At 38.0% G+C, this 25614-nt stretch overlaps 1 protein-coding gene across 4 annotated transcripts; it reads left to right on the top strand.

Annotated features, from left to right (window-relative positions):
• Positions 1–484: 484 nt before the first annotated feature.
• MYB (MYB proto-oncogene, transcription factor) lies at positions 485–25614 on the top strand. 4 transcript variants are annotated; one of them, XM_082248838.1, is made up of 16 exons: positions 485–612; positions 7232–7346; positions 8183–8254; positions 8379–8471; positions 10061–10281; positions 11617–11839; positions 12961–13029; positions 14137–14241; positions 14908–15150; positions 17031–17354; positions 17760–17905; positions 18547–18661; positions 18754–18879; positions 19745–19837; positions 21027–21116; positions 24531–25613. In XM_082248838.1, the coding sequence occupies exons 1-16, from the start codon at positions 590–592 to the stop codon at positions 24639–24641; spliced, it is 2169 nt and encodes a 722-aa protein (XP_082104964.1). In that variant the 5' UTR covers positions 485–589; the 3' UTR covers positions 24642–25613. The 4 variants fall into 4 exon arrangements, with proteins under 4 accessions (XP_082104964.1, XP_082104966.1, XP_082104963.1 ...); XM_082248837.1 differs by lacking the exon at positions 485–612 and adding an exon at positions 2230–2292 and having other exon boundaries at positions 24531–25614; XM_082248840.1 differs by lacking the exon at positions 17031–17354 and having other exon boundaries at positions 24531–25610.

Here is a 25614-nt window from a genome sequence, read left to right on the forward strand (position 1 = left end):
GTATCAGCACACATTGAACCTCTGCAATTACATTCCTAGCTGGAGTTCAGCTCTTATTGGGACATGCGCTAGAATATAGCAAAAGTACTTTATGAGGTAAAAATAAAAGTTAGTTTTGAGGTGATTTCTAGAAAAGTGTCAGCCCCCTCCTCCTCTTGTATTGTGGTGTCACACCTGTGTGCACACATCTTCCACACACACACACCCCAGTGACAATGCTTTCCGTGCTGCCGGCCACTGACATCCTTATTTACTCTCCGCACCTCCCACCCAGAGCGGGGATTGTGTCTGAAAGGGCGCCTGTCCTTTGCCGCTGCCTGCACCCTCCCGGCACTGCTCAGGCGGCGGAAGAGCGCGTGCGCAGCGCGGCAGATTTGGCGGGAGGGGGGCGTGCCCAATGTGCTTTTGTTTTAGGGGGAAATCTGTGTTTACAGTCCTTGAAGTGAACCTGTCCCCTCCTCAGACTCCTCCCCCTCCCCCGGAATGGGCTCTCCTCCTTTTTTCTCCAAGCCCCGCACTCTCAGTGCACTGTACTCCTCTGAGCAAGGAACACACACTCACCTCACCCTCCCCTGACCTTCACCTCAGGATGGCCAGGAGACTCAGGAACAGGTAATGAGAAGTCATACATAGAGCCTGCTGCCACCTTCTGTAGCCTGCCACCTGCTTGGACCTTCTTCTTCTTATTACACTGTACCGGGCACACAGAGAGACACATGTGCAGAATACAGAAGAGGAGGACGGGCACCTGCTGTCTGCCCCCCCACACAGTGTGTCATCCATTGCTATGTAGTAACAGGTGGATGAGGAGCTCCTTCCTTCTTCTCTCAGCACACCGCACGTGGCTGCAGCACTCAGCGCTGTCCTACAAGGGACTTTCCTCACTACATGACCGGCATCCCACTCCTCAGCATCATCATCAGCATAGTAGTACGATACACTTCCATTGGGGAAAGCCGGGGCTCAGCATTCCAGCTGCTGCAGCGCTGCTTGCCTCCAGTCTTCTGTCATTAGAAGCTTCTGCACCTTAGCTGATCACATAGAGACAGTCTCCTGTCCATGTTCTTATGCATAGAGACAGTCTCCTGTCCATGTTCTTATGCATAGAGATCTGTGTATAGTGCAGAGGTGGGGGAGATATATATATATATATATATATATATATATATATATATAGATGGCAGTATTGATAAACCTTCCATCTACACTGAATGTTCAGCTTCCAATAACAGATCTGACCCATTATACTCAAAGTGAATTTGCTGTAGATGGTGCATTGTACCTGGAAATGTGTGTATAAGACAGAAGTGGGGTATAGGAAGAATTGCAGTATTGATTAGTCTTTGATCATGAAGGTATATCAATAATATGCATTGAATGTAGAGCATCCAAAGTCAGATCTGGGCCATAGAACTGAAAATTGAATTTATGTAGATTGTACATTGTTGCTAAACAGGTTTACAGTGCAGAGGCGTGGTATAGGAAGTAATACAGTATTGATTAGTCTTTGATCATGAATGTATATCAATAATATGCATTGGATGTAGAGCATCCAAAGTCACATTTTGGCCATAGAACTGAAATTTGAATTCATGTAGATTGTACATTAGCGCTAAACAGGTTTACAGTGCAGATGTGTGGTATAGGAAGTAATACAGTATTGATTAGTCTTTGATCACAATGGTATATCAATAATATGCATTGAATGTAGAGCATCCAAAGTCAGATCTGGGCCATAGAACTGAAAATTGAATTTACTTTGATTGTACATTGTTGCTAAACAAGTGTACAGTGCAGAGGTGGGGTATAGAAAGTAATACAGTATTGATTAGTCTTTGATCATGAAGGTATATCAATAATATGCATTGAATGTAGAGCATCCAAAGTCAGATTTTCTGGGCTGTAGAACTGAAAATTAATTTATTTAGATTGTATATTGATGCTAAACATGTGTACAGTGTAGAGGTGTGGTATAGGAAGTAATACAGTATTGATTAGTCTTTGATCATGAAGGTATATCAATAATATGCATTGGATGTAGAGCATCCAAGGTCAGATCTGGGCCATTAAACTGAAAATGAATTGATGTAGATTGTGTATTGTTGCTAAGCATGTGTACAGTGCAGAGGTGGCTATAAAAAAGGATTACAGTATTGAGTAGTTTTTGATCATAAAGATATATTGATCATTTACAATTAATGTAGAGTGTCCAATGTCTGATCCGGCCATTTCACTGAAAATGAATTGCTGTAGGTTGTGTGTTGTACCTGGAGATGTGTCCATAGTGCAGAGGTGGGGTATAGGAAGGATTACAGTAGTGATTAGTCTTTGATCATGAAGGTATATCGATTAATATATAATGAATCCACAGTCTGATCTACAAATGAGTTGCTGTAGATTGTGCATTGTTGCTATACATTTGTGTATAGTACAGAGGTAAAGGCTATACATATAGATATATATGGATTGGAGTGTTGATCAACTTTCCATGCAAAGGGTTCATCAATACTAGGCACTGAATGTAGAGCTTTCCAATGTCAGATCTGAGTAATTGAACTGAAAATGACTTGCTGTAGATGGTGCTTTGTTGCTAGACATGTGTACATAGTGCAGAGGTGGGGTAAAGGAACAGTAGTATTGATAAACCTTCGATCTAGAAGGCTTGTCAATAATACTCTGTGAATGTAAAGTATCAAATGTCATATATGAGCCATTGAATTGAAAATGGCCTGCTTTAAATGTGTGCACTGTTCCGTGGTTATAGTAAAGTTGCAGTATTGATCATTCTTCAATCTAGACAGTATATCTATAATATATACAGAATGTGGAGCATCTCATGTCCACATCTGGGCTATAAAACAGAGAATGGATTACTTTAGGTTGTGTATTGTGTGTGCAGTACAGTGGTGGGGTATAGTGAGTATTGAACTTGAAGTATTGATTTGTATTTGATCTAGAAGTTTACCAATACTAAGCATGAAATATAAAGCATATAATGTGACATCTGGGCTTTCAAATAGAACATAATTGCTGTAGATTGTGCATTGTTCTTGGAGATATGTGTATAGTGCAGAGGTGGGTATTTCAATATTGATTAGTCTTTGATCTGGAAGGCTTATCAATACTAAACACAATGAATACAGAACATCTGATGTCATATCTGGCCCATTGAACTGGAAATGAATTGCTGTAGATGGTGCTTTGCATTCTATGAGCATGTGCCAGTGTAGTGGCTGCACTGCTGTAACGTGTCATTGTTGGCTTGGCCCGTTCTCTGCAGGAGGGGAAGATGATTTGTTTTCTGACATAGCTTTTCTCATTGTTTGACCTGTAGAGAAAGCTGATTCAAAGCCATAGTCACTGTATATGGTTGTGTCATTTTTGCAGGGTGGTGCATGCTTTTTCACCCTGTAGTATCTCGCATGTATGTGTGCTTTAATTTTGGCTCCTAGTGTGGTTGCTCTATTGCTGGAAAGGGGAATATCAGTTATCTGTCTACTGCATGCATGTATTTGTATGCTGATAGGAGAGTTAATGGGTTGCTTTATGGGCAATTCAATTTTAGTTTAATTGGTCTTGAAAAAGAGCGGTGTGCCCTGTGCCCCTGGTGGAGATGGAGTCCTTGTGGACTTGAACTTGCTCCTTCTGTCTTTTGTATGTGCACTAAAACTTGCTCTGCTGCTTGATTATTGATGGTATCTACAGGACTCAGATATGAGATCCTAGCTTACCAATATGTGATTGCTGGGTCAATGCATTTGCTTTTTATCTGTGAATGTGAACACTGCAAGCCAATCCATATAAATTAGTAAATACATTGGACATCATCTAACATAGCAGGGGTGTTAGTTAACTATAAATTGGCACAGTGAAGTCAGATATGTTTACATTTACTATTTTTCTGTGAATAGGAAGTGCAAGTCATGACATTTTTTATGATTATTATTATTATTATTGGTACTTTTATACTGCTGTCCATTTTTTACAAGGCATCATTCCATCATGCAACATCAGTCCCTGCCCTCAGGGAGCTTACAATCTAAGGTCCCTAACTCACATTCATACATACATACTAGGGCCAATTTAGACAGGAGCCAATTACCCTACTAGCATGTCTTTAGATTAGTGAATCCTTTGACATCATTTAACATAGCTGGGGTTAATTGCCTATATATTGGCATGGTGGACTCAGATATTAGATTCTAGTTTACAATGTGAGAATATTAAATTTATGGTTATATACTCATACATTAGAGTGGCGGACTCCTATTAGATTCTAGTTTCCAATGCGTGGTTAAGTTTACAGTTCATTGCTTAGAGTGGTGGACTGTTGTCTTGGCCTATTTGTAAAAGCGGTAAAACATCCCCCACCCATGTGGCCACCTATCTTCCCTTTCACCTCCTAGACCATTGCATAACTGAGTTCCTTCCAAACGTATAACTTACTGCTTACCTTCCACTAACCACAGCCTGATGAAACCAAATATTTAACCCGCTCTTTCATTGGCAGTACTGTATGAATTGTGCTAAAACAAAGAACATATATCTGCCTTCAAGCTGTCTTTGGCTTGTATCTTTTTTGCTTGTAAATTCTGTAGATACTTGCACTATCATACAGATGATCTCTCTTTCACAGAGTAGTTTCATTTGACATCATCTCTTTCCATAGAGAGACATCTGTTCTAACACTGCATTTTTAACCAAGAAGAAGGGTATCTGAAAGACTTGAATTAGCGGTAGTTTCCTGTCAGGAGACATGCCCTCCTTTATTAATGAAACGTGTATCAGGAGCCAAGTACAGAACGCATGCAGCCAGAATATTTAGTTGTTCTTAGGCGCTACTTTTTATGTTTTAGTTTTTCTGACAGGCGGCTTGCAATTGTATGAGAACCCCAACCTTTTTCCTTTCACTTAGATTTTGCTAACGGGGAAACCCCTTAGTCATAAATTAGGCTGACCTAGTAATTCTAAAACAGCCTGTGCTATTTTGGACGGGGTCTCAAGTAGAACAAGCAAGATTAAAAAAAGACATCACTGCAAAGGGAAAACTGACTTCTTTTTGACTTTCAGCTTTGCAGCACTCAGGTAAACACTGCTTTTGTCTTCTGGCCCATGAAGTGTGGGTGTGTTGGCAATTGTGTTTGTTTACAAAACAACGTGATAGCAGTGGCTTTTAGCCAAATACATATTCCGAAAGGGAGCTCTCTTTAGTGTCATGAGTCACTTTAATGTATCTCTTAAACATTTGATCTGGCCATTGAAGGGTTATGCTGATACTGTATAACACTTTAAGAGCCCATTCAGACAGGGGCGACACGACTTGGTGGGGCGACCTGTGTGCACCGCGAGCTCGGCGTGACTTGCACGGACTTCATATAATTGAAGTCAATGCAGGTCGCCTCAAAGTAGTACAGGACCCTTTTTCTAAGTCGGAGCGACTTGTGTCGCTCCTATTAGAACGGGTCCTGTGCTAATCAATGGCAGGCGACCCACCGCGACTTGTCAGGCGACTTGGTCGCCTGACAAGTCGCGCTAGTGTGAATTGACCCTTAGCCTTTTTTTTTTACTAAAGCAGTGCAAAAATGAGCTGTTTGAAAGCTTTTCTCATAAATTGTGATGCCTTTCAGTAGCTCCAGCAAGTCCTATTGCAGTTATGGATGTGAGAGATTTGTGTATTCGTGGGAGTGTTTATTACTCATACACAACTTAAAGCGGTTGCAAACTTAGACATGAAATATGAACAAAGCGTATCCCTCTGTAGTGTGTACTTGTCTAAGTTAAAAGCACTAAAGCCTAGTACTCACTATTAGTTTCTTTTCATTCAACCCAGCAAGCCGAATGGAAAAAAAAACTGAAGAGCTCGGGGGGAGTCGCTGTACTACTCATGCTATATTAGTACAGTGATCTCCCCCACTGAGCTATTGTGTTCTGACAGGGGGATGCCCCCGCCAGAACATTCCTGTCGGCGCGTTTAGCCATTGGCTGAGAGTGCCAATGGATGACATTCGGCAGACTGGCTGCTGTACACATGGGCCGAATGTTGGCCGGTTTCTATTGAACTGCTGATGCTGGCCAATATTCAGCCCATGTGTACAGCCCTTTAAGTGTCATTTCTGTCTGCTGCTTCCTTCCTCTATCAGTGTGGATCACTTCTGACAAGTTTTCCTGACACCAAGAGAAAAATGGTGACATGGAGGGAACTCTAGCTTATTGACAGCCTCAGCTCTGTTCCTGTGTGTAGTGTGAAGGGGAGGTGTGTCTCTTTCCTCCAATCAGCTGTCAGAGCTCTCCTCACTGAGCTCTGCAGAGTGTAACTTCAACTCTCCGTCCCCTTTTTTTCGGAACTCTCAGACAAGCTTTATCAATTCTGCACCTTAAACAGGTGTAGAGAAGGGAAGACTGCAGATAAACTGGTACAACCTATATAGGAGGCTTTGTTTCATTTCTGTGTATCACCTGAGGATTGTCCCTTCATTGGGTATTTGTAAGGGTTTACAACCACTTTAACACTAAATAAATGGCAACATTGTGACATATATTTGGAAATGGAATGGTGGGTCCAATTGTTTCTGTGGTTTGAACGTGACTGAAACATTTTCTGCTACCTTAAATTTGCAGTCTTTCTTCAAGTTTTGCATTTTTCCTGAAATAGGTATTATAATATTTTATATATATATATATATATATATATAGTATAGTATATTATATAGTAAGTATAAACTATTGTCCTAAGTATAGATAAATCCGGCATAAAGGTCAGATTGTAAGCTCCTTCCTTCACTCAGAAGAAGGCGAAGACAAAAGTTTGGGTTGTCTCCAAAGAGTCACAAATGCTGGAGTATTTCATAAAGCAGATAAAGAATCTCAGGCCTGCCTGTGTAAATGACATACAATATCAGGCTCTTTTTACTATCCTTAGACATTCAGGCTTATTTTGACTTTATTGGTGGAAAGGTTGCCAAATGTGCAATTTGCCACTCATCTGACAGCAGAAGCAGGTCTGAACATGTAGAGCACTGAGCAGTCTGCCAGGACCTTTCTCTTGTATCTGTGGATACCAAAAACAGTAGAACCTGTTCACAGTATCAGACCAGCAAAGTAGCGTGCAAAATCTTGTTGTGCAAGATTTTCAGGTGAAACTCTTCCTTTTTTTAAAGTGATTTTGTAACAGGGGGATGGTGAATGAAGATAAAATATGACTTTCTGATGTGATGCTTGTGTCTGCCTGCAGCTTATACAGCTCAGAGGAAGATGATGACGACATAGAAATGTATGAACACGATTATGATGGCATGCTTTCCAAAGGAAAACGTCACTTGGGAAAAACACGATGGACACGTGAGGAGGTAACTTGTTGCTATATGGTTGATGATCACTGGTATAGATTTATTGTTTGCTCTGGGATTTGTTTTATATACCATAATTCCTTCAGGGACTCTAAACTCATTGACTTAGGCATCCAAGTTCCAGGTTTGTTATAGAGTGGTTGCTTAGCGAGTGACAGGGAGTGACCTGTTATTATTTTTAAGTTAACTGGCAGCTAGTCTTTTGAGGTGTTTGCTTACTGATGTAATGTCATGTTTAATTATACAAAACTGAAGAGCAGTCTTTGTTTATACCAGTTATCATACATTCAGATATTATGCAGTGCCTTTATTGGCTTGCACAATATGCATTAGGGCAGGGGTCTCCAAACTTTCTAAACAAAGGACCTTTTTTTTGCATTTTAGACTTTGGGGGGGGGGGGGTTGGAATGTGGCCAGCGGGAGCGGAAATTTTTATTGGCATCAGTGGGAGTAAACCTCACATTTGATATTAGGTGATATTAGGTTTGTGTCATTGGGAGGAATAGTGCCCCATTGTTGGCGTCAATGGGAGAAATGGTGCCCTCTTGTTGGTGTCAGTTGGCAGAATAGTGTCTCATATCAGTGGGAGGAATAGTGCCCTAAGGGCTGGATAAAGGCAAGCAAAGGGCCCCAGTTTGAAGACCACTGCATCAAGGTATTGAATAGCTTTACATATAAGTTAACGTGAAATGTCTCAAATCTGTTAGAACAATTAATAATTTAGACCAGATATGGGGAGGAGCCCAGACACTGCAAAATTTCTGATTACCTGACCAAAAATATTGAGCTATAATAGTGGGATAATAATTGACGCTAACTTTTTTACATTGTTACAGGATGAGAAGCTGAAGAAATTAGTAGAACAGAATGGTACAGAAGATTGGAAGGTTATTGCTAGCTTCCTTCTGGTAAGTCTACAAGGAAGACTGATTAATATACAGTACATGCTTCATTAAGGCACTAAAAAACAAGTACAAATTCTCAGTATAACAATGCAATAACTCTGATCTCTGTTTATTTCTATCACCAAAGAATCGAACAGATGTTCAGTGCCAGCATCGATGGCAGAAAGTTTTAAACCCTGAACTTATTAAGGGACCATGGACCAAAGAAGAAGACCAGCGGGTAAGCCATCTACAAACTTTCTGTTCACTGATTATACAGTGATTTTGTTCTGTGTGTTGAAAGAAAGCCTAAGTATAGCCAAAACATTTCCCTTAGTTTTGATTAAAGTTGGGAAGTGCTAGAACCTTTCTCAGGTATTCATTGCTGCCAGCGGGGTTGATTTACTAAAACTGGAGAGTGCAAAATCTGGTGCAACTGTGCATTGAAACCAAATGGCTTCTAACGTCAGCTTGTTCAATTAAACTTTGACAATAAAACCTGGAAGCTGATTGGTTTCTATGCAGAGCTGCACCAGATTTTGCACTCTCCAGTTTTAGTAAATCAACCCCATAGTTCCCATTTGGGAGATTTCCAAACTATTTTGTCCAGTAAGACCACACATGAGGACAATTAGAACAAACTCCCCAGTGGGGCCACAGATAACAAAAAAAAAAAAGTAAACATTCTAACTCTCCCTTATTTTTTCAAAACGATATACATTTTTTTTAAGCTAAAAAGAAAAAATACAGAGGGCGCACCACCTAGCGCATTGCCTTAAAAACTGTTTATTGTTAAAAATATATATACATGATACTCACAAAAATGAATGGAACATAGGCACAAAATAGAGATAGTGAGTCCACCAAGGAGGTCCACTGGATATGGAGGTACAGACCTTATAGTGATGTGGAACTTCTAACTGCCGCTTACGCGTTTCAGGGACGTACCCCCTTTCTCAGAACTCTATGTTCCATTCATTTTTGTGAGTATGATGTATATATATATTTTTAACAATAAACAGTTTTTAAGGTAATGCGCTAGGTGGTGCGCCCTCTATATTTTTTCTTTTTACTTCACTTGTGGTTTCCCCAACCATTTATGAATGGCAGCACATCAGGACGACGACAATTCCAGCCAAGGTCGTGTCCAGCAATCCAAGACGCATGAACAACCCCTCAAGCGCAGGAGCATTTCTTTTCTCTTCTCATACATTTTTTTAACCTGGCCTTTATAGTTATACATTAGTCAAAATGTAATAAAATTGAACCTTGATATGCATACACGGAGCACAGCCTGCCTCCTTAGTACAGTAGTGTTTCATCCAGCCAATGCTGTAGTATACCAGTCCATCCTATTCCTTTCTGTTCATAATGTGGTGGTCTGAGGAGCACGGTTTTGCAAGCAGGAGAACTTTACCCAAACACAGGCACTGAAGGTTTCTTGCAGATGTAAAACAAAATTACAGAGAGAGAGGGTTACACAGCACATTTTTCTAGAAGTAAACTCCCAGTGCTCCTGGGAAAATTCAGAGTTTCTCCCTGAATTTTAGATGTAGTTGCTTAAAGAAAGACCAGTTTAAAGTAAACTTGGTGGACTTGCAGACTTTAGCATAGTTCTAAGGCTTGCTGGATAGAATTATTTGGCACAGTGATTGGTTTCTTTTCTTGCCTGAAAATGCTCTTTAAATGTAATTAAAGGTTTTTAGGAAAAGAGTTTGTATGAACCAAAAAATAAAGCATATAAATTTACTACTCCTATTTTGATCACTGCTATACATGTCATGTTTTTGGTTTGTTATTTACGTGTTACCATTTATTACATTTCTTAAGGTGATTGAACTAGTACAGAAATATGGCCCCAAACGCTGGTCTATCATTGCCAAGCACTTAAAAGGGAGAATCGGTAAGCAATGTAGAGAGAGATGGCACAATCATCTGAATCCAGAAGTGAAGAAGACCTCCTGGACAGAGCAAGAGGACAGAATAATATACGAAGCACACAAACGTCTTGGAAATAGATGGGCAGAAATTGCCAAGCTTCTTCCTGGGAGGTAATAGAACAGGCATCACCATAAACATTGTTCTGATTAACTGTGGATTCAAATAGTATTGCTGGCTGTTTTTCCTTGTTTTTTACTCATGCTTTTTTTTATAGGCATACAAAATTTGTTTCCAGGTCTTTCATTTACTGTTTAATACATTTTTATTGTTGTAAGCCTAATCCACTGAAACCCAGTAAAATGGCTTATTACTTAAAAACATTCACTTAGGCAGCACAGCATGCTTTAATTAAAAGGGAAAATGTCTTGTATGGCTTGGAACTGTATGTTAGTTTGCTAAAGAGCCACTCCAAGTTTTCAGCTCACTTGATGGCAATTATTGTAATTTTTAAATACATCTAAACCCAAAAACAAAAAAATATATTTTAGCTTTAAATGTGATGGCTGCTTCAGTTTATATTTTCAAGATTTTTTTCCTAGTGATCTGGCAAATAATACACTCCTTGTCACTGGGTGGCCACATTTACTCTTCCACTTTTTCTGCACTTTCTGAAACTGTTCTTTGGCTGAAAAATGAAAACTAATGCAGCAACCAGATCTAAGCATTGATAATCAGCCGTATGTTACATTTTTGTCTGTGTTATACATTTAGAGCCAATTCACACTGTAACACAGAGTGGCAGGAGTAATTCACCACCCTGACTGCTCCGTGTTTCCGGCTGAACTAGGTGAAAGTGTGTTACACGATTCACTGCATCACATGGCCCCCTTTTTTTTTTTTTTACGAGCTTTATTTGAATTGTAAAAAAACATGCACTTCATTCACTGCAATTGGGCCCTGTGTGCTGCGATAAAACACAGCATGTCTGCATTTTACTGCAGCGCTAGGCTGCATTGCGGTGTAAATGGGATACATAGGAAGAAATAGTTTCCTGTGAGTCCATGCATTGACAGACATTTTACTATGTGGTAAAACGTATGTAACTGCATATAGTGTGAATTCCCCTTGAGTGTTTACAATGACCTGATATGTGGGAGCCATGTGCTTTTGATGTCTGCACTCTATAGTTTTGGGCAGTAGCCACATATGGACGTTGCCAACAATGGGGCTGAAAACTATTTCCAAAGGCCTGTAGGGTAATTCTCTAGGAGCAGGTGTGTACCAGCTTCTGAATTTTAGACTTAAAAATCTATGTAATACATGAACAGAGCTAAGCGTAATGCATTGACTTACAGTTACCTCACCCTGTTTAGAGATCTTTAACACATGGAGTTATTTTTAAGTCCTCATTTTGACCATACTCCATGAAGTAACTTTGTTATAAAAGTACTTTTATAACATTATCAGTTCTATTCCAGTAACATTTTAAATTTTATATTTGGCAGGACGGATAATGCTATCAAGAACCACTGGAATTCTACAATGCGACGCAAGGTCGAACAGGAAGGTTATCTGCAGGAATCATCCAAAACCAACCAGCATTCTGTAGCCACAAACTTTACAAAAAACCCCTTAATGAGCTTCACAACTCACACTGCACCTTCTTCACAGCTTGCTCAAAACAGCCAAGTCCCAAGTTTCTATTACCATCTGCCTGAGCCACCAAATGTAAGCAACGTGTGCAAAAACCTACATCCTTGGATAATATTACATTACATTTTTTGCTGATTAGTATTGTACTACAGGTTGTTTTACAGAGGTATATTATTGAAGAGCTTTGTATATTATATACAAGAATTTTTTGCATCCATTTTCCAATTCCATCTTATAAAATTAGGTTTATTTAAAACTAATACAAAAAAAAAAAAAATCCTATTCTTCTATCATGATTGGAAAGGAGATGTGAACACAAGTTTTACTCACCCCCATTTTCAAAATAAGACTAGCATATTACATTCTTTCTTTTGGGGCCTTTTAAACTGCCTGGTCGTTTTCCATTGGCTTTCAATATGTGTTCACAAACCAAAATACTCACCGGACTTGGATTTTTTTCCAGCACAATACAAGACAAAGCATGTGTGCAAGACAATGTATTGTGTGCTTGGGGGTAAGGAGCATTGTTTTTGTTTGTGTATTTGTGTTGGATGCCATTTAACACAAATCATAATGACCACATGGAGCACACGCACCCGCACAAATGTACATGCGGGCATAATGACATTCAAAGCAATTATATTCTACATGCCTAATTAAAATGTGGCACATTTTCTATTTTCCAAAAAGCTACTGCTTGTATGTTTCTGAAATAGTAACTTTTAGGTAGCATGAACATAGGATATTTATAAGCAAGCCAAAAAATTAGAAATTTTAAGACCGGAGATGCAAATGTAGGTCAAATTATTGGTTTTGGTGGCAGCAGTGCTTCATCATAATCATAAAGGCTTTTTCAAGAGACAGAGGGCAAATCCCTCCTAGTTTGAATATGTGGAGGACTAATGCAAACATTTATGCAAAACTTTTATTTATGATATAGGGGGAGTTTTTTTTTTTTTTTTTTTTTACTTACCTGGTAGTGGAACCACACCTATTGTGTAGTAACAATGGTTACTGTGTACAATCTATCCCAATGCTTTCACTTGTAGTTTGAAAAAATAGAATAGTAGGATTCAACTTATACTTGCAAATGATGGAGACCATACAAGTGATACATATTAACACTGACAGTAGAGTGCATTTGAGAACTGTTGTATGAAATGGTATGCTTTATTGTCTCAACTCTCTATTCACAGGCACCTTATCCTGTAGCACTTCATGTAAATATAGTCAACGTCCCTCAACCAGCAACTGCTGTTGTCCAGGTACTTTTTCCTGCAAGTCATTTATTAAAAATGAGTATTTATGGATGACATTTATTAGCTATGTTGTCTTTTCTCCTTCAGTACATTGTAGGATATTGATCTGTTAGTTATCTATGTGTAAAACTGGGTATACACTAGTAGAATTTAATTTGACACTTTTAGTTGTGAGAACATTAGTTTGTTTTTTTTCTAATCTATAGTTGGGTCAAATCAGCATTAATTTTTCGACCGCAATGACGAGAACATTCAAAGGAGCAAAATTGAAAACATTTTCTCGAATGTATGAATATCTAACCGAATGTGGTTTTCACTCAGTAAAGTCCATTCATTGAATGTTAATAGCAGATTAGGTCTTCAACTACATTCAAATGTTCTGAGAATTTATGTATGTAATTTCCTAGTTTATACCCAGATCACCAATTCATGTGAATATCATATTTGCACATTTTGCTTAAGTTGATGCACACGAGCTTGTTCTTTATACTAGTCTTAGAGCTTCCACCCAGGAGCTAATTTGTGGTCACTGTTAAAACACTCATATAGCAAAAGGAAAAGCCAGGGAAAGGGGAAGTTATGACTAAGCAAGAATAGTGGAGTATTTTCTATTGTGTGCTATTGTTATCACAGGCTTTAAGTTTGGGTAAAGATTACTTTATGATGGAACTTGCTGAGAACAAAGCATAAACAATCCAGCTTCTCAGTGATCAAAAATAAAGTATTTTTGCCTGTATTAACTTAGGCTGACAACCATGTAACACACTGAGAGTGTTACCAGGGAGGCAACCTCTATCTTTGAATAAGTTGTTGCAGAGCTGCTACTACAGTTCTCGACTAACAGTAACAGAAGGGCACGTGCTGAGAAAGGAAAGGCTTTGGGGCTCATTCGCTGGGACACTTTCTGACAATACGGAGAATATTGTTCAGTAAAAAGTGCAAATGATTGCGTGAAGTGCTGAAAAACACCAACTAGTTGGCTAGAAACAGCCCAATTTATTGCAGGCAGTTTACAATTTTTTCCTTTTTTTAGCTTTCTGACATCTGACTAAAGCCTACCAATAATTGATTTTTTTGGTTTGTCTTTTTTTTTCTTATTTTGTGTATTTTTAGAGACCCTATAATGATGAAGATCCAGAAAAAGAAAAGAGAATAAAAGAGTTAGAGTTACTACTTATGTCAACCGAAAATGAACTAAAGGGACATCATGCAATACCAGTAAGCTCGGTCTCACTCATCCTGGGTTCTGCAAGCTATCCAAAGTCCAGATAAATTATGTTTGGAATAGCAATCACATGCCTTTGCTAATGTGTCCTTATAACAAAGATTAGATCTTACACATATTCAAATGTAGTCATATGCACTAATAGACACATTAAAATTGTACCATTAAGGGCTAATACAATATACAGCATAGGGTAGTTTAGTCTTACCTTTTTTAAAGCATTTAGTTGCATATATATATACACTTTTATAAGTTGTTAATGCAAGTCATATCATAGTATAAATGTTAAATATCCTATATTAAAGCAGATGTAGCCTTTGAGAACAGTATCAGAACCAAGTTTTTGGTTCAAATAGAACACTTCAACTGATTAAGGAGTTTTAGCTTTTTAACAGTTTTATTAAACATGTACTGTGACTTTGCTGCATGTGTAGCTCTGTAGTATGAAATAGTCATTGCATGATGACACAACACATAGCAGTGTATTTCAAGCTGGCTACTACATTGATGAAAGGAAACATCTTGACAACTGTTTCAGAAGTGCAAGTACTTTAGATGATGCAACAGCTTTTATCTGGCCCATAGCTGTGTGTGAGACACCTTGAGCAATTTCATTCTAAGTTCCTCCTTTTTTTTTCATCTCTTTTTGTAAAACACAGAACCATGCAGAAGAATATCCCGTGTGGCAGAGCACAACAATCGCTGACAACTCTAGGCCCCATGGTGACAGTGCTCCTGGCTCTTGCCTTGCAGAACCCCATAACTGTACACCTTCTCCTCCGATGGACCATGGGTGCCTTCCTGAAGAAAGTGCTTCACCAGCTCGGTGTTTTGGTGTAAATCTGTTAATACAGATGAAGAATGTGCCTGAATACACTGATACTTTGCAGTATATTGATCCTGTAAGTAATCCAGACATTTCATAGATCAAGTTCAAATTCAAAAAGTGAAAGTGGCAAACACAGCATTACAAGTGTGAATATTCATATTTATGGGTAGAGCTCATCTTCTACTAATTTATTCTTTGTGTGCTGCTAAATTTTAATTCCTAATGGTTTCCACTACAGTCTATTTAGTAAAGTCTGAAGTTCTGTTGCAACTTAGTTCAGAAAGCAATCCTACTGATTTACATTCAGAAGAGTTTGCTGTACCTTAAAGTGATTGTAAACCTTAGACATGAAATATGAACAAAGCATATCTCTCTATAGTGTGTACTAGTCTGTGCAAATAGGGTGTCTCTTCTCTCCAATCAGCTCTCTGAGCTCTCATCACTTAGCTCTGCTGAGTGTAATTTTAGCTCCCCGTCCCCTGTTTTCTGACAGCTCAGACTAGCTTCATAAATTCTTGACTTTGAATGGATGTAGATGAGAGGGGGGCTGCAGAATAATTTGCTTTATCTCTGTGTAGCACCTGAGACCAATCACTTCACTGGGTATATTTAAGGGTTTAGAACCACTTTAAAGTGCACCTGTACTTAATACTAAAACAAAAAGCAATAAGCTGCCTGGCAGATAGATAATAAAGGCAAACACTACTTCCTTTTGTGCTACAAAAACCTTTTTCACAGTGCCACTGAAGCCTGCACAATTTCCTATGTAAATCCCAATTTTCTGAACATTAGTATGTTCAGACACATGGCAATTGGTCACTCAGGCACTATGCTCTATCTGCTTGGTGTCTTGCCTACTCTCCCTGTACGCCAGAAGTCAGTATTCATTTGTAGGGCTCCGGCGGAGCTGCAAATAAAATTATTATAATGCAGAGGGTAAGATCTAAGACCTTATGTTGCCAACTATGAGAGAGAGTCCTTATTTGCCAGTACAGGTATATATATAGTGTATGCCTGCATCTTACTGTATACTTACCAAGCGGAACGCAGTTTCTCATTTTTATTTCCTTTTCTTTTTCAAGCTTAAAGCTGCATGTTGTTTGTCTATTAATACTTTGCTTTGATGGTCATTCCAACCATTCCTATGTGTACATTTTGCAGTTAAAAGAAACATTAGTTAATATCTAAATAAGTGAATAGTTATAGACCCCCAAAATATGATTGTGATGGAGCAGTGTTGCTTAGATTCATAACCAAAACCTGAAAGCGTTGAAATCTAGGATCAGCCATTGCTGGCTTTTAATTAAAGTGGTAGTTTGGGAAAAAATCATCTTGATTCTGTCTTAACCACATACTGGGTTGCTGACCCAGATCAAGCATGCAGCTAGTGAAGTCTGAACTCCCTTTGTGCATGCTTATTCAAGGTCAGTGACTAACTAAATAAATGAAGCTAGGATCATGCCAACAGTTCCATAGCCTGCACCTTTCTAAACAAATCAGTAATGGTAGTGTGCAAATTTCAATCCTCACATGTTCACTTTAAGCAATGTAGCACTTTATGAAAGCCAAATACTTACTGATATGGATCAATTTATTTAATCTACACATTGATGCATGTCATTTTATTCTACCCTGAAATTGTGCTTATCTTTTCCAGCCAGTACCATATATTTTATGATTTGATACAATTTTAAACTTTGTTATGCAGTTTTATGGCCTGGAAAAGATACGTAGCTGTCCCCTAGAATACACATACAACTGGTTGAGAAAATGTGCGATAAGCCCTTTTGCAGCAATGTATACATATACCTATTGAAAGAGTGAGCACAACTTTTGCATCATTTCTTATTTGCTCTATGAATGTGTAAGTAGTAACCTTTTTATTTTTTGTGGAAGTATTTAAGGCGGCACCTTACATTATGTTAAAGTTGCGTGCCTCCTACATTGTTTCAGGATTCTTCATCATGGAGTGAAGTCAGCAGTTTTGAAACCAGTGAAAACACAGATTCCTCAAACAGCAGTTCTCCCTCAGGCCGAGACTCCGAGCCTCCGGAGGAGATGGGCAGCCTGTGCGGCCCCGGGGCTGTACCTGATACAGACATAGGCAAAACCATGCTCTGTATGGGTTCTCCCACCTCGCCCAGTTCCCTAGATTGCTCAAAGTGCAGCCAGTCGCCGTTGATCGTCCTGTGCAAAAAGAGAGGGCGTCTCAGTTGCCTAACCGGTGGAGAGAGTGGTCTCTCCCCTATCAAAAGCCTGCCTTTCTCTCCCTCTCAGGTAGATGATGACTTCTGCAAAATTCTGACTACTTCTCATCAAAGAATTAACAGTATAGAAACTAAATGTTTGGAAACAATGACTAATTCCTCTCACACCCATTAATTTCACTTTATGATTAATTCACTCTTACACATGGAGCTCTAAAATGATTTTACCAGTAACCCTAACTGGTGTTTTTATTTGGCACTTTGGAGGAGGCTTGCTGGTTCTTTCTGTCTGTTTGCTCTTGCACTTTGGTAATGGAGTTCTATAACACTTTTCTGAATAACCTGTTTCCTTCTACAATCCTTTTATTTAGTGTGCTTATTAGTATTATGGCAAGGTGTTCAGACTTGCAATGTATTTTGTATACTATTACTTTGAACAATATAGTAATTTATTCACTGTGACTTCTCTTTGCAGTTCTTGAATCCAGTGTCAGCACATGAGGGGATGCACATCGAGCAACCAACTCTAAGCTCCACCCCATTGTGTTCTTCCCACAAGACCGCCATTACCACGCCACTTCACCGGGACCACACACCACGACTACAGAAAGAAAATCACGTGTAGGTTTTTTCCCTACTGTGCACTATGTGGGCAAAAGCATTCAAATTATTGTGTTCAGCTGTTTCTAGTGAAAGGTTTTGCCAGTCACATGACCGAAAGCCAAGTAACATTTCAGTATAGGTCCACTTTTAATATCATATATAGTGGGGTAGATTTACTCAAACTGGTGCACTCAGAATCTGGTGCAGCCTGCATGATAGCCAATTAGCTTCTAACCTCAGCTTGTTCACTTAAGCTTTGGCAATAAAACCTGGAAGCTGATTGGTTTCTATGCAGAAGTGATCCCAATTTTGCACTCTCCAGCTTTAGTAAACAAATCTCCATATGTGTTATGTAGTAACCATTCACTCATCTAACATTTTACTAAAGCAATTCTGGGTGATTTTTTTTTTTCTGTTTTTGTGTATGCTCGATATCAATCATTTCATATCCGCTACACTGATTATCAATAATAGTGCTCAGAAAGGTCACTTTGCTACAAAATTGGAGGTAGCACATGTGGTTAGCATTTTATAAAGCTATCGGAACAGGTTTGTTGTCGGGTATTTTTTTTTTTTTTATCTGCACTGATATAGAGTTTTTTATATTTTTCTAAACTGTAAAAAATAGCTAATATACATTTGCCTTTTGACATTTACAGCCTTAGGACACCAGCCATGAAACGATCAATTTTGGACAGCTCTCCAAGAACACCCACTCCTTTCAAAAATGCGTTAGCTGCTCAGGAGTTCAAATATGGGCCACTGAAACTTTCGGTAAGCTGATAAAAAGGGCTGGTTTGCTCAGGTACAGAAAGTAGACGGGATGTGCTTTAATGCTTACAATAGTTTCTCTTACATTCTTTCAGCATCACACCCCCTCACACCTTGCAGAAGACCTTCAGGAAGTCATCAAACAGGAGGCTGATGAGTCTGGCATTGTAGCTGACTTCCCTGAAACAGAGGAACCTGTTCTAAAAAAAATTAAGCAAGAGGTAAGCAAGTAGATCTTCACGCAGGCTTCCATGTATTATATACTGTATACTTCACTATGAATATAAATCCTAAAAGATTGCAAAAACCATAAAGTGTACTTCACCATCTCTAATGATTTCTAATGTGTTTGGCCTAAGCAATTAAGCTGGAATAATGCATTACTGTTTGAGCTATTTATCATTGTGATATACAGTCATTTGAAACTGAATCACATTTTTGCTGTACAACAGTGAAAAGGATAATCTGCTCCTTCACTATGTGCAGCATAGATTCAGATATTTTAGAAAATCGGGCCTGTTATGTTGGTTTTATTTCAAGACGTCTTCCGTTTTGATAGGAAATTTTAATTTTCATCAACGTTAATAAGAGTATGTAGAATAATATATGTTTGTCTTGAAAAGAGATTGCACAATTATACTGCAATATTTTAAACTGAACTTATCACAAAGCAATACCTGTGTTAGAAGCCTCACAAGCTAGCTCTGAGCATTGAACAGTACCTTTTTCAGTTTCATTGCATGTGACATCACTGCCACTGAAGAGCTAAAGTTTGCTAAAGCTTTAGGCTGAGGCTGTAGTTTTTAATTTCCTGAAGTCATTTTCATTAAAACAGTACTTGCTATGAAAACTGGGCAAAGCAGTTATGTCAAAGGGAACCTGTCTTGAGAGAAATTTGTAATCTGCAATAACTGGTTACTTCAGAAAATGCTACTTGCCTTACTGTCTTGCTAATCTATATCAGCCCACATATTTATGTAATGACAGGTATTCTTGGAAGTGTTAACAACTATGTCAACCTATGCTTTCTGGCTCTAATTTTAACACGGCTATTCTGACATAAGTGGTATAATTTGTTGTTTTCAGGTAGAGTCTCCAACTCATAAGATGGTCTACTGGGAATCTGATAACCTCATGGCACAGCTATTTACGCAGCACAATATTCTGGAAGATACTCCAGTAAGTCAGCACTTTAATGGAATTTGTTTACCTCATAGTTACTGAAGACAAATCACAGCTTCACACTGTGAAAAGATAATCAGAAAATACCCCGAAAATGAAATGAGAATTTATTTTCATTGTTCGAAGACAAGTCCATTGTCAAAAGAAGATAACAAAAAAGTTACAGTATATGCGCTGTCCCTAAGGCAGGCAATACACGGTTCGAAACTAAGCCCGTTCAGCTGGAACCGGCCAAGATTCTAACCGTTAATGGGCAGACTGAATGTACCAACTTGACCATCAGTCAATGTGGGTACAACCAGCCTGCTGGATTCTCTTGCAATTATCGCTAGCAGCTGCTAAAGCTGTTAGCGACAATCACTGTCGTCTCCCGGTAGGGATGGCTGCCCCCAACCGGAGCAGACAGTTACTCGGCAGGAAGGATTCCCCTGTCAGCACTGTCTGTGTTGATGGGGGAATCGTGCAATGCCTCAGACTAGTTGATGTCCTTCTCAGGAATGGGCATGTGCAGTCACTTCCTTAAAGTGTATCTAAAGCAGTTTTTTATTTTTTTGGCTAGAGTATATAGGAAGCTTGTAACACCTTCCAGGGTTTTATTGCTGACTGTGTCCTCACTGGAAGAGCCACTGTCTCTATTTTTCCTGGTGGCTACTGTCACCTGGTCTGGAAGGGGAATTTCAACATTTTTAGTGATACTATCACTGGAAAAGGAATAGAGGGAAAATATTCTAGTGGGGACATAGTCTAAAAAAAAAACTTAAAAGGAGTTTTAACCCTTATCTACTCTATCCCAAACTAAAATACATTTTGGCTTTCTATATACTTTGATATAATAAGTTGTTTATTCATTTGAAGACAGACATGTCCTTAAGTAGGTCTACCCAATTATAGATCAGTTTTGGTAGCCTTTGGTGGGTTGAATAACCACCTGGCTTTTTAATTTTGTGGTCTCCTATATAGTAAGATGATGTGGCCATTGCAAAGAGTTCAGTATGGGGAGTCTTTGTTATGCCTTACAAACGTAAAACCTATCAGTGATATTAAGACTTATTTATAAAAGCTGTAGCAAATGGAGACCCCCAAAAACCTGCACATTATTATTTTTTTTTTTTAACAAGTGCTTCAAATAAAATCACTGTAACTCATGCAGTGTTAACCAAACAATCTCGTTTGCACTTTTTTACAGAATCTTCTTACCAGCTCTTTTTTGATGAAAGAGGATCACAGACTGAGGTCATTTACTGCTCAAAGAAATAGATTTTCAAGCCCATTACAGGTAATTTGTTATTACTATAATTGCTCCCATGGTGAACCTTTATTCATTTTTTTATCTGTTGTGATGTTACAGTATATTGATCTGCTTCCTATTCATTTAGCTCATGGAATATAGCTGTCTGTGTCACATAGCTTACATACTGTATGGTGATGCAAAAATGTATTTGAAAAAATGCCAAACTGCATTTATAAAAGGATATCAGTGCTAACTACTTATTCAGCTCATAAAACAATCAATTAGACTGTGGAATCTCTCAGGCACTAAACTGACAGCCTGAAATATATTAGTACATGTGTACCACTGGAAATCCTGCAAGGAAAAAATAATTGGCAAGTGTTTTTTGTCTTACATCTGGAGTTGTTTCAGAGATATTGCTATGTGCTGTTATGTTACTAAAGGCACTGGTAGAGATAGCATTTACAAGGAAGTGATAATTTCTTTGTCATGTTTTCAGCTGCTCAGCTGTAGCACTTTTCAAGTAGTATTTGTGACTCAGGTATGTCATTGCGGGGTTGATTTACTAAAACTGGAGAGTGCAAAATCTGGTGCAGCTCGGCATAGAAACCAATCGGCTTCCGTTTTTTGGTTTTTTTTTGCCAAAGCTTAATTGAAGATGCTGAGGTTAGAAGCTGATTGGCTACCATGACCAGCTACACCAGATTTTGCACTCTCCAATTTTAGTAAATCAACCCCTGAATGTCCATCTCATGCTTTGCACAATTTGTAAAAGATCTTCGATCTGGTCACATTCAATAAAAGCACTCTGTCGGGAAATTAATGCAAAAGTAGGTATTGCTGGCTTGTTTTTTAAGGTGAAAGCTCTGGATTATCAACCTAGACATCCTTCACAAATTTGTGTGACTTAAGAAACTTGCATATTAAGTGTCCCAAACCTTAATTGTTGGTTGTTTTTGGTCACTACATGCTGTTAAGGCCCGCACACACGACCACACGAATCGTATGAAAAATACCGCTTTTGAAGTGATCATATTATAATCCGACAGTACACAGTTTTTAAGAGCCAATCACGAAAGTTAATCCGATATTTTCCAAAGGGACAAACATTAAAATTTTGCTCGTATAATACCAGATCGTACAATTTTTGCTCAATCAGTACAGTTGTCCTCCAAAATACAATATATTACATCACTTGCAAATTTTTATTCTGTCATACGAAAATTATTGTACCTTTAGTAACCGGTTTGATTTTTGATATGAGACAAGCATGGAAAAAAAAAGATGATTAATCATCCGATAATCTCATTGTGTGTACCAGGCATTAATGATACATTTATTAAGAGAAAGTTAAGGAATTAAAAACCTGCAAAATATATAATTTTCAAATACTACAGAAATCCAGTAGCATACTGGTATTCAGCCACGTGCAATCAACTGTGCCTTTTACTTTCTCTTTAAACCTTGATTTTATTTGTGCAGCTGTTTCTTTCAAATTACTATGACACATCCGTGAAATAAGTGTTTGCTTTTGTAAGAACCTCACAATGGCTACCCAGATCTATGCTTTATTCACCTTGGGAAATAGAAAGTGAAAAGTGCTTAGAGCAGTTTACATGACTTATAACACAGATATGATTAAAAGCAAAATGTGCAGGTTTCACACTTTTTTTTCTTTTTTTTTCTTAAAGTCACTATGTTTACTTAACACATCATAGGAGGATATTGACATATATATTTTTTTGGACAATGGATCACTAGGGAAAGGCTTTGTGAACAAGATGCAGGGAAGTTCTCAGAAGTTTTATCTAGGTGTTTAGGTAACATATGCAAACACTGATATGATTGTGAGGTATATGCAGGCTAGGCATTACCATTTAGATTAGTATGCGAGTCACGCAGAGATATACTATATGTCAAATTCTCTTATTTATATTATTTGAACAAAGACCTTTCCCAGAATGTTGTATACATTAATATTCACTGCAGGAGCATCTCTATTAACCATCCATTATGGTCTATTATATTGTGTTATAATGTAAAACAATCACATCATTAACAATTTCAGCTTTGAGAGAGGGACACCTTCATTATTGCATTGGAGGAGGGGCTAAACCACATATTACTAAAAGTAAATCTTATCACTTGAATTTCAAATACTTGTTAAAAGTCGGCATATTATTTATCCCACTGATACCCACCCAAATCCTAAATACCCGTTTTGAGTTTTTATTGGCCATTTACACATTTGCCTTTAAAGAAAATAAATGAGTAAATAAAAAAAAAAACACCTTAGGCCTCTTTCACACGGCCGCTCCGGTGTTTGGCTCCGCTGCGGGACTTTTTTTTTTTTTTTTCACGGAGCGGATGACATTTGTGTCATCCGCTCCGTATGTCCGCATATCATCCCATCCGTTTGCGGATAATATACGGACATAATGTAAGTCTATGGGGATTGCGGATGTCAGCGGATGACACTGCTGACATCCGATTTTCCTTCCTTTCCGTTTTTTGAACGGAGGAAAAATAGGGTTCTTTTCCGTTCCCAAAAAACGGAACAGAACTGAAAGGAAGAAAATCGGATGTCAGCGGATGGTATTCCGCTGACATCCGCAATGCAATTGACTTACATTATGTCCGTAAATCATCCGCAAAAAAAATGGGATGATTTGCGGACATACGGAGCGCCCGTGTGAAAGGGCCCTTAGACCTATTTTAGGGCCCGTGTCAACTGGCTTTTTCGTGTTTCAGAACTGCTTCTCTCTATATACTAGTCAATGGGAATACAGAAGAAGACAGTTAACTGCAGATCAAATGAATGTCAATGAACAGCGAGTGATCTCAGAACCACCTTAAACTGATCTCAAATGCAAACATAATGCACCTGGATGCACTATGCATATGCCCATCAACACAAGCTCTAAGCCCATAGAAACAGGCCTTTTACCAGAGTGTAAAATAAACATTCATTTATAACCTGGAATAAGTATAGGACCTTCCAACTCTCCAGATCTGAACACTTGTTCTGACTTAAAGTATGGAAGCGCAGCATAACAACCAAGCTACTAACATTTTAAGGTCAGAAATGGCAGGCTACATATACCTGTCATGAAAAGTTTAGTTTTAAGTGTAGGTGCTATTATATATATATATATATATATATATATATATATATAATATGAAAATTAGGTAGTAGTAATATTCAGTTGGATATGCAAATACCAGTATTTATTGACTGTACATAACTCTGGAAAAAAAAAAAAAAAAGTAAATATTTAAAGGCGTATGTTTGTTTTTCTGAAGAATTTGACTAAGGCAGAATTATTATATTTTATGACTAAGAACTGTCCTGGACATATTAGTTAAAAAAAAAAAAAAGATCAATTGTGAGCATGATATAAAAAAAATGAATTTATATTTCTATAGCTTTAAAATGATTGTAATCTCTTTTCCCCACAGCAACTTGGAAACACATTGGAAGCAATGTCTTGTGGGAAGATAGACGAGCAGAAGCTGTATACAGAAATGTATCATAAATGCATGAAGACGGTATCCACCCTGGTCATGTGATGGGCTGGTGGATCTGAACAAGCATTATCATTTTGGAAACACTTAAAAGATAATTTGGGATCCTGTTGAACAATTCCTCTACATTAAACTTTGGGAGTTTTGTTAATTGGGACACTTTGTTGTGGTACAACAGTTGGGAGAAGCACAAAGTGCATTTTGTTCTAATCTCTGAGCTTTTTGTTGGATTTTCATCCTACCAATAAAACTATTTGGAGGGTGTACATTTCCATACACAAAAATGACAATTCTGCCTAAATTATTTGGGCGTTGCATTGTATTTTATTACACTTGCAAAATCTAAACAGTTTTTAATGAACAAGTAAACTTAATTACCAGTATTGTTGTTTTTATATATATTTGTTTTCACATTAAGAGCAGGAGCTCTACCATTTACTGTCTAATTGCAGTTGACAAAATGCCTTGATACACAAAACAGTGGCAAGCATTACTACAAGATTCACAAATGTTCACAAGCACAAAATATACGTGACTTAAATTCTGTGAATGCTGAGAACTGTATTTTATTTTTCAGATATATGTAAGAAAAATATATTTGTATGAGTGCCGATATATTTTTTTTTTTTTTACAAAAATTAGCTTGCTTTAAAAGGCTACTGACTGGTAATGATTTTTTTTTATTAAAAGCAAATTCTATTTTTATTCACTAATTTAATTTTTTTTATAAAAGTAATGCAAAGAATACATTTTTTTAACCCCTTATCCCTGCTGCTAAGTTTGTAGCATGTAGACATGCTGGCATTGTGAAAGCATCATTGGAATAAGGACAAAAATATCACTATGTTGATACACGCTTAATTATGCACTAGCATTTGATAAAGTTTTGTATTTTTTCGCAAGAATTTTTTGTACATTTTCTGGGAGAACCTTTTTATTATTTTTTTTAAATTGCACCTTCGGTTTGGGAGAAGACTGCATTCATGTGTTCATATTTTATATATATATATATATTGTT

Source organism: Pelophylax lessonae, assembly GCF_965119305.1.
Source record: "Pelophylax lessonae genome assembly, chromosome: 3".
In the NCBI taxonomy this organism is placed as follows: Eukaryota; Metazoa; Chordata; class Amphibia; order Anura; family Ranidae; genus Pelophylax; species Pelophylax lessonae.

Excerpts from the sequence above, each read along its gene's own strand:
- MYB (XM_082248837.1), top strand. The coding sequence starts at position 2,240 with ATGAATTGCTGTAGGTTGTGTGTTGTACCTGGAGATGTGTCCATAGTG. Across the intron at positions 2,293-7,231 it reads GATGTGTCCATAGTGCAGAG|CTTATACAGCTCAGAGGAAG; the intron begins GTGGGGTATAGG and ends GTCTGCCTGCAG. Across the intron at positions 21,117-24,530 it reads GATTTTCAAGCCCATTACAG|CAACTTGGAAACACATTGGA; the intron begins GTAATTTGTTAT and ends TTTTCCCCACAG.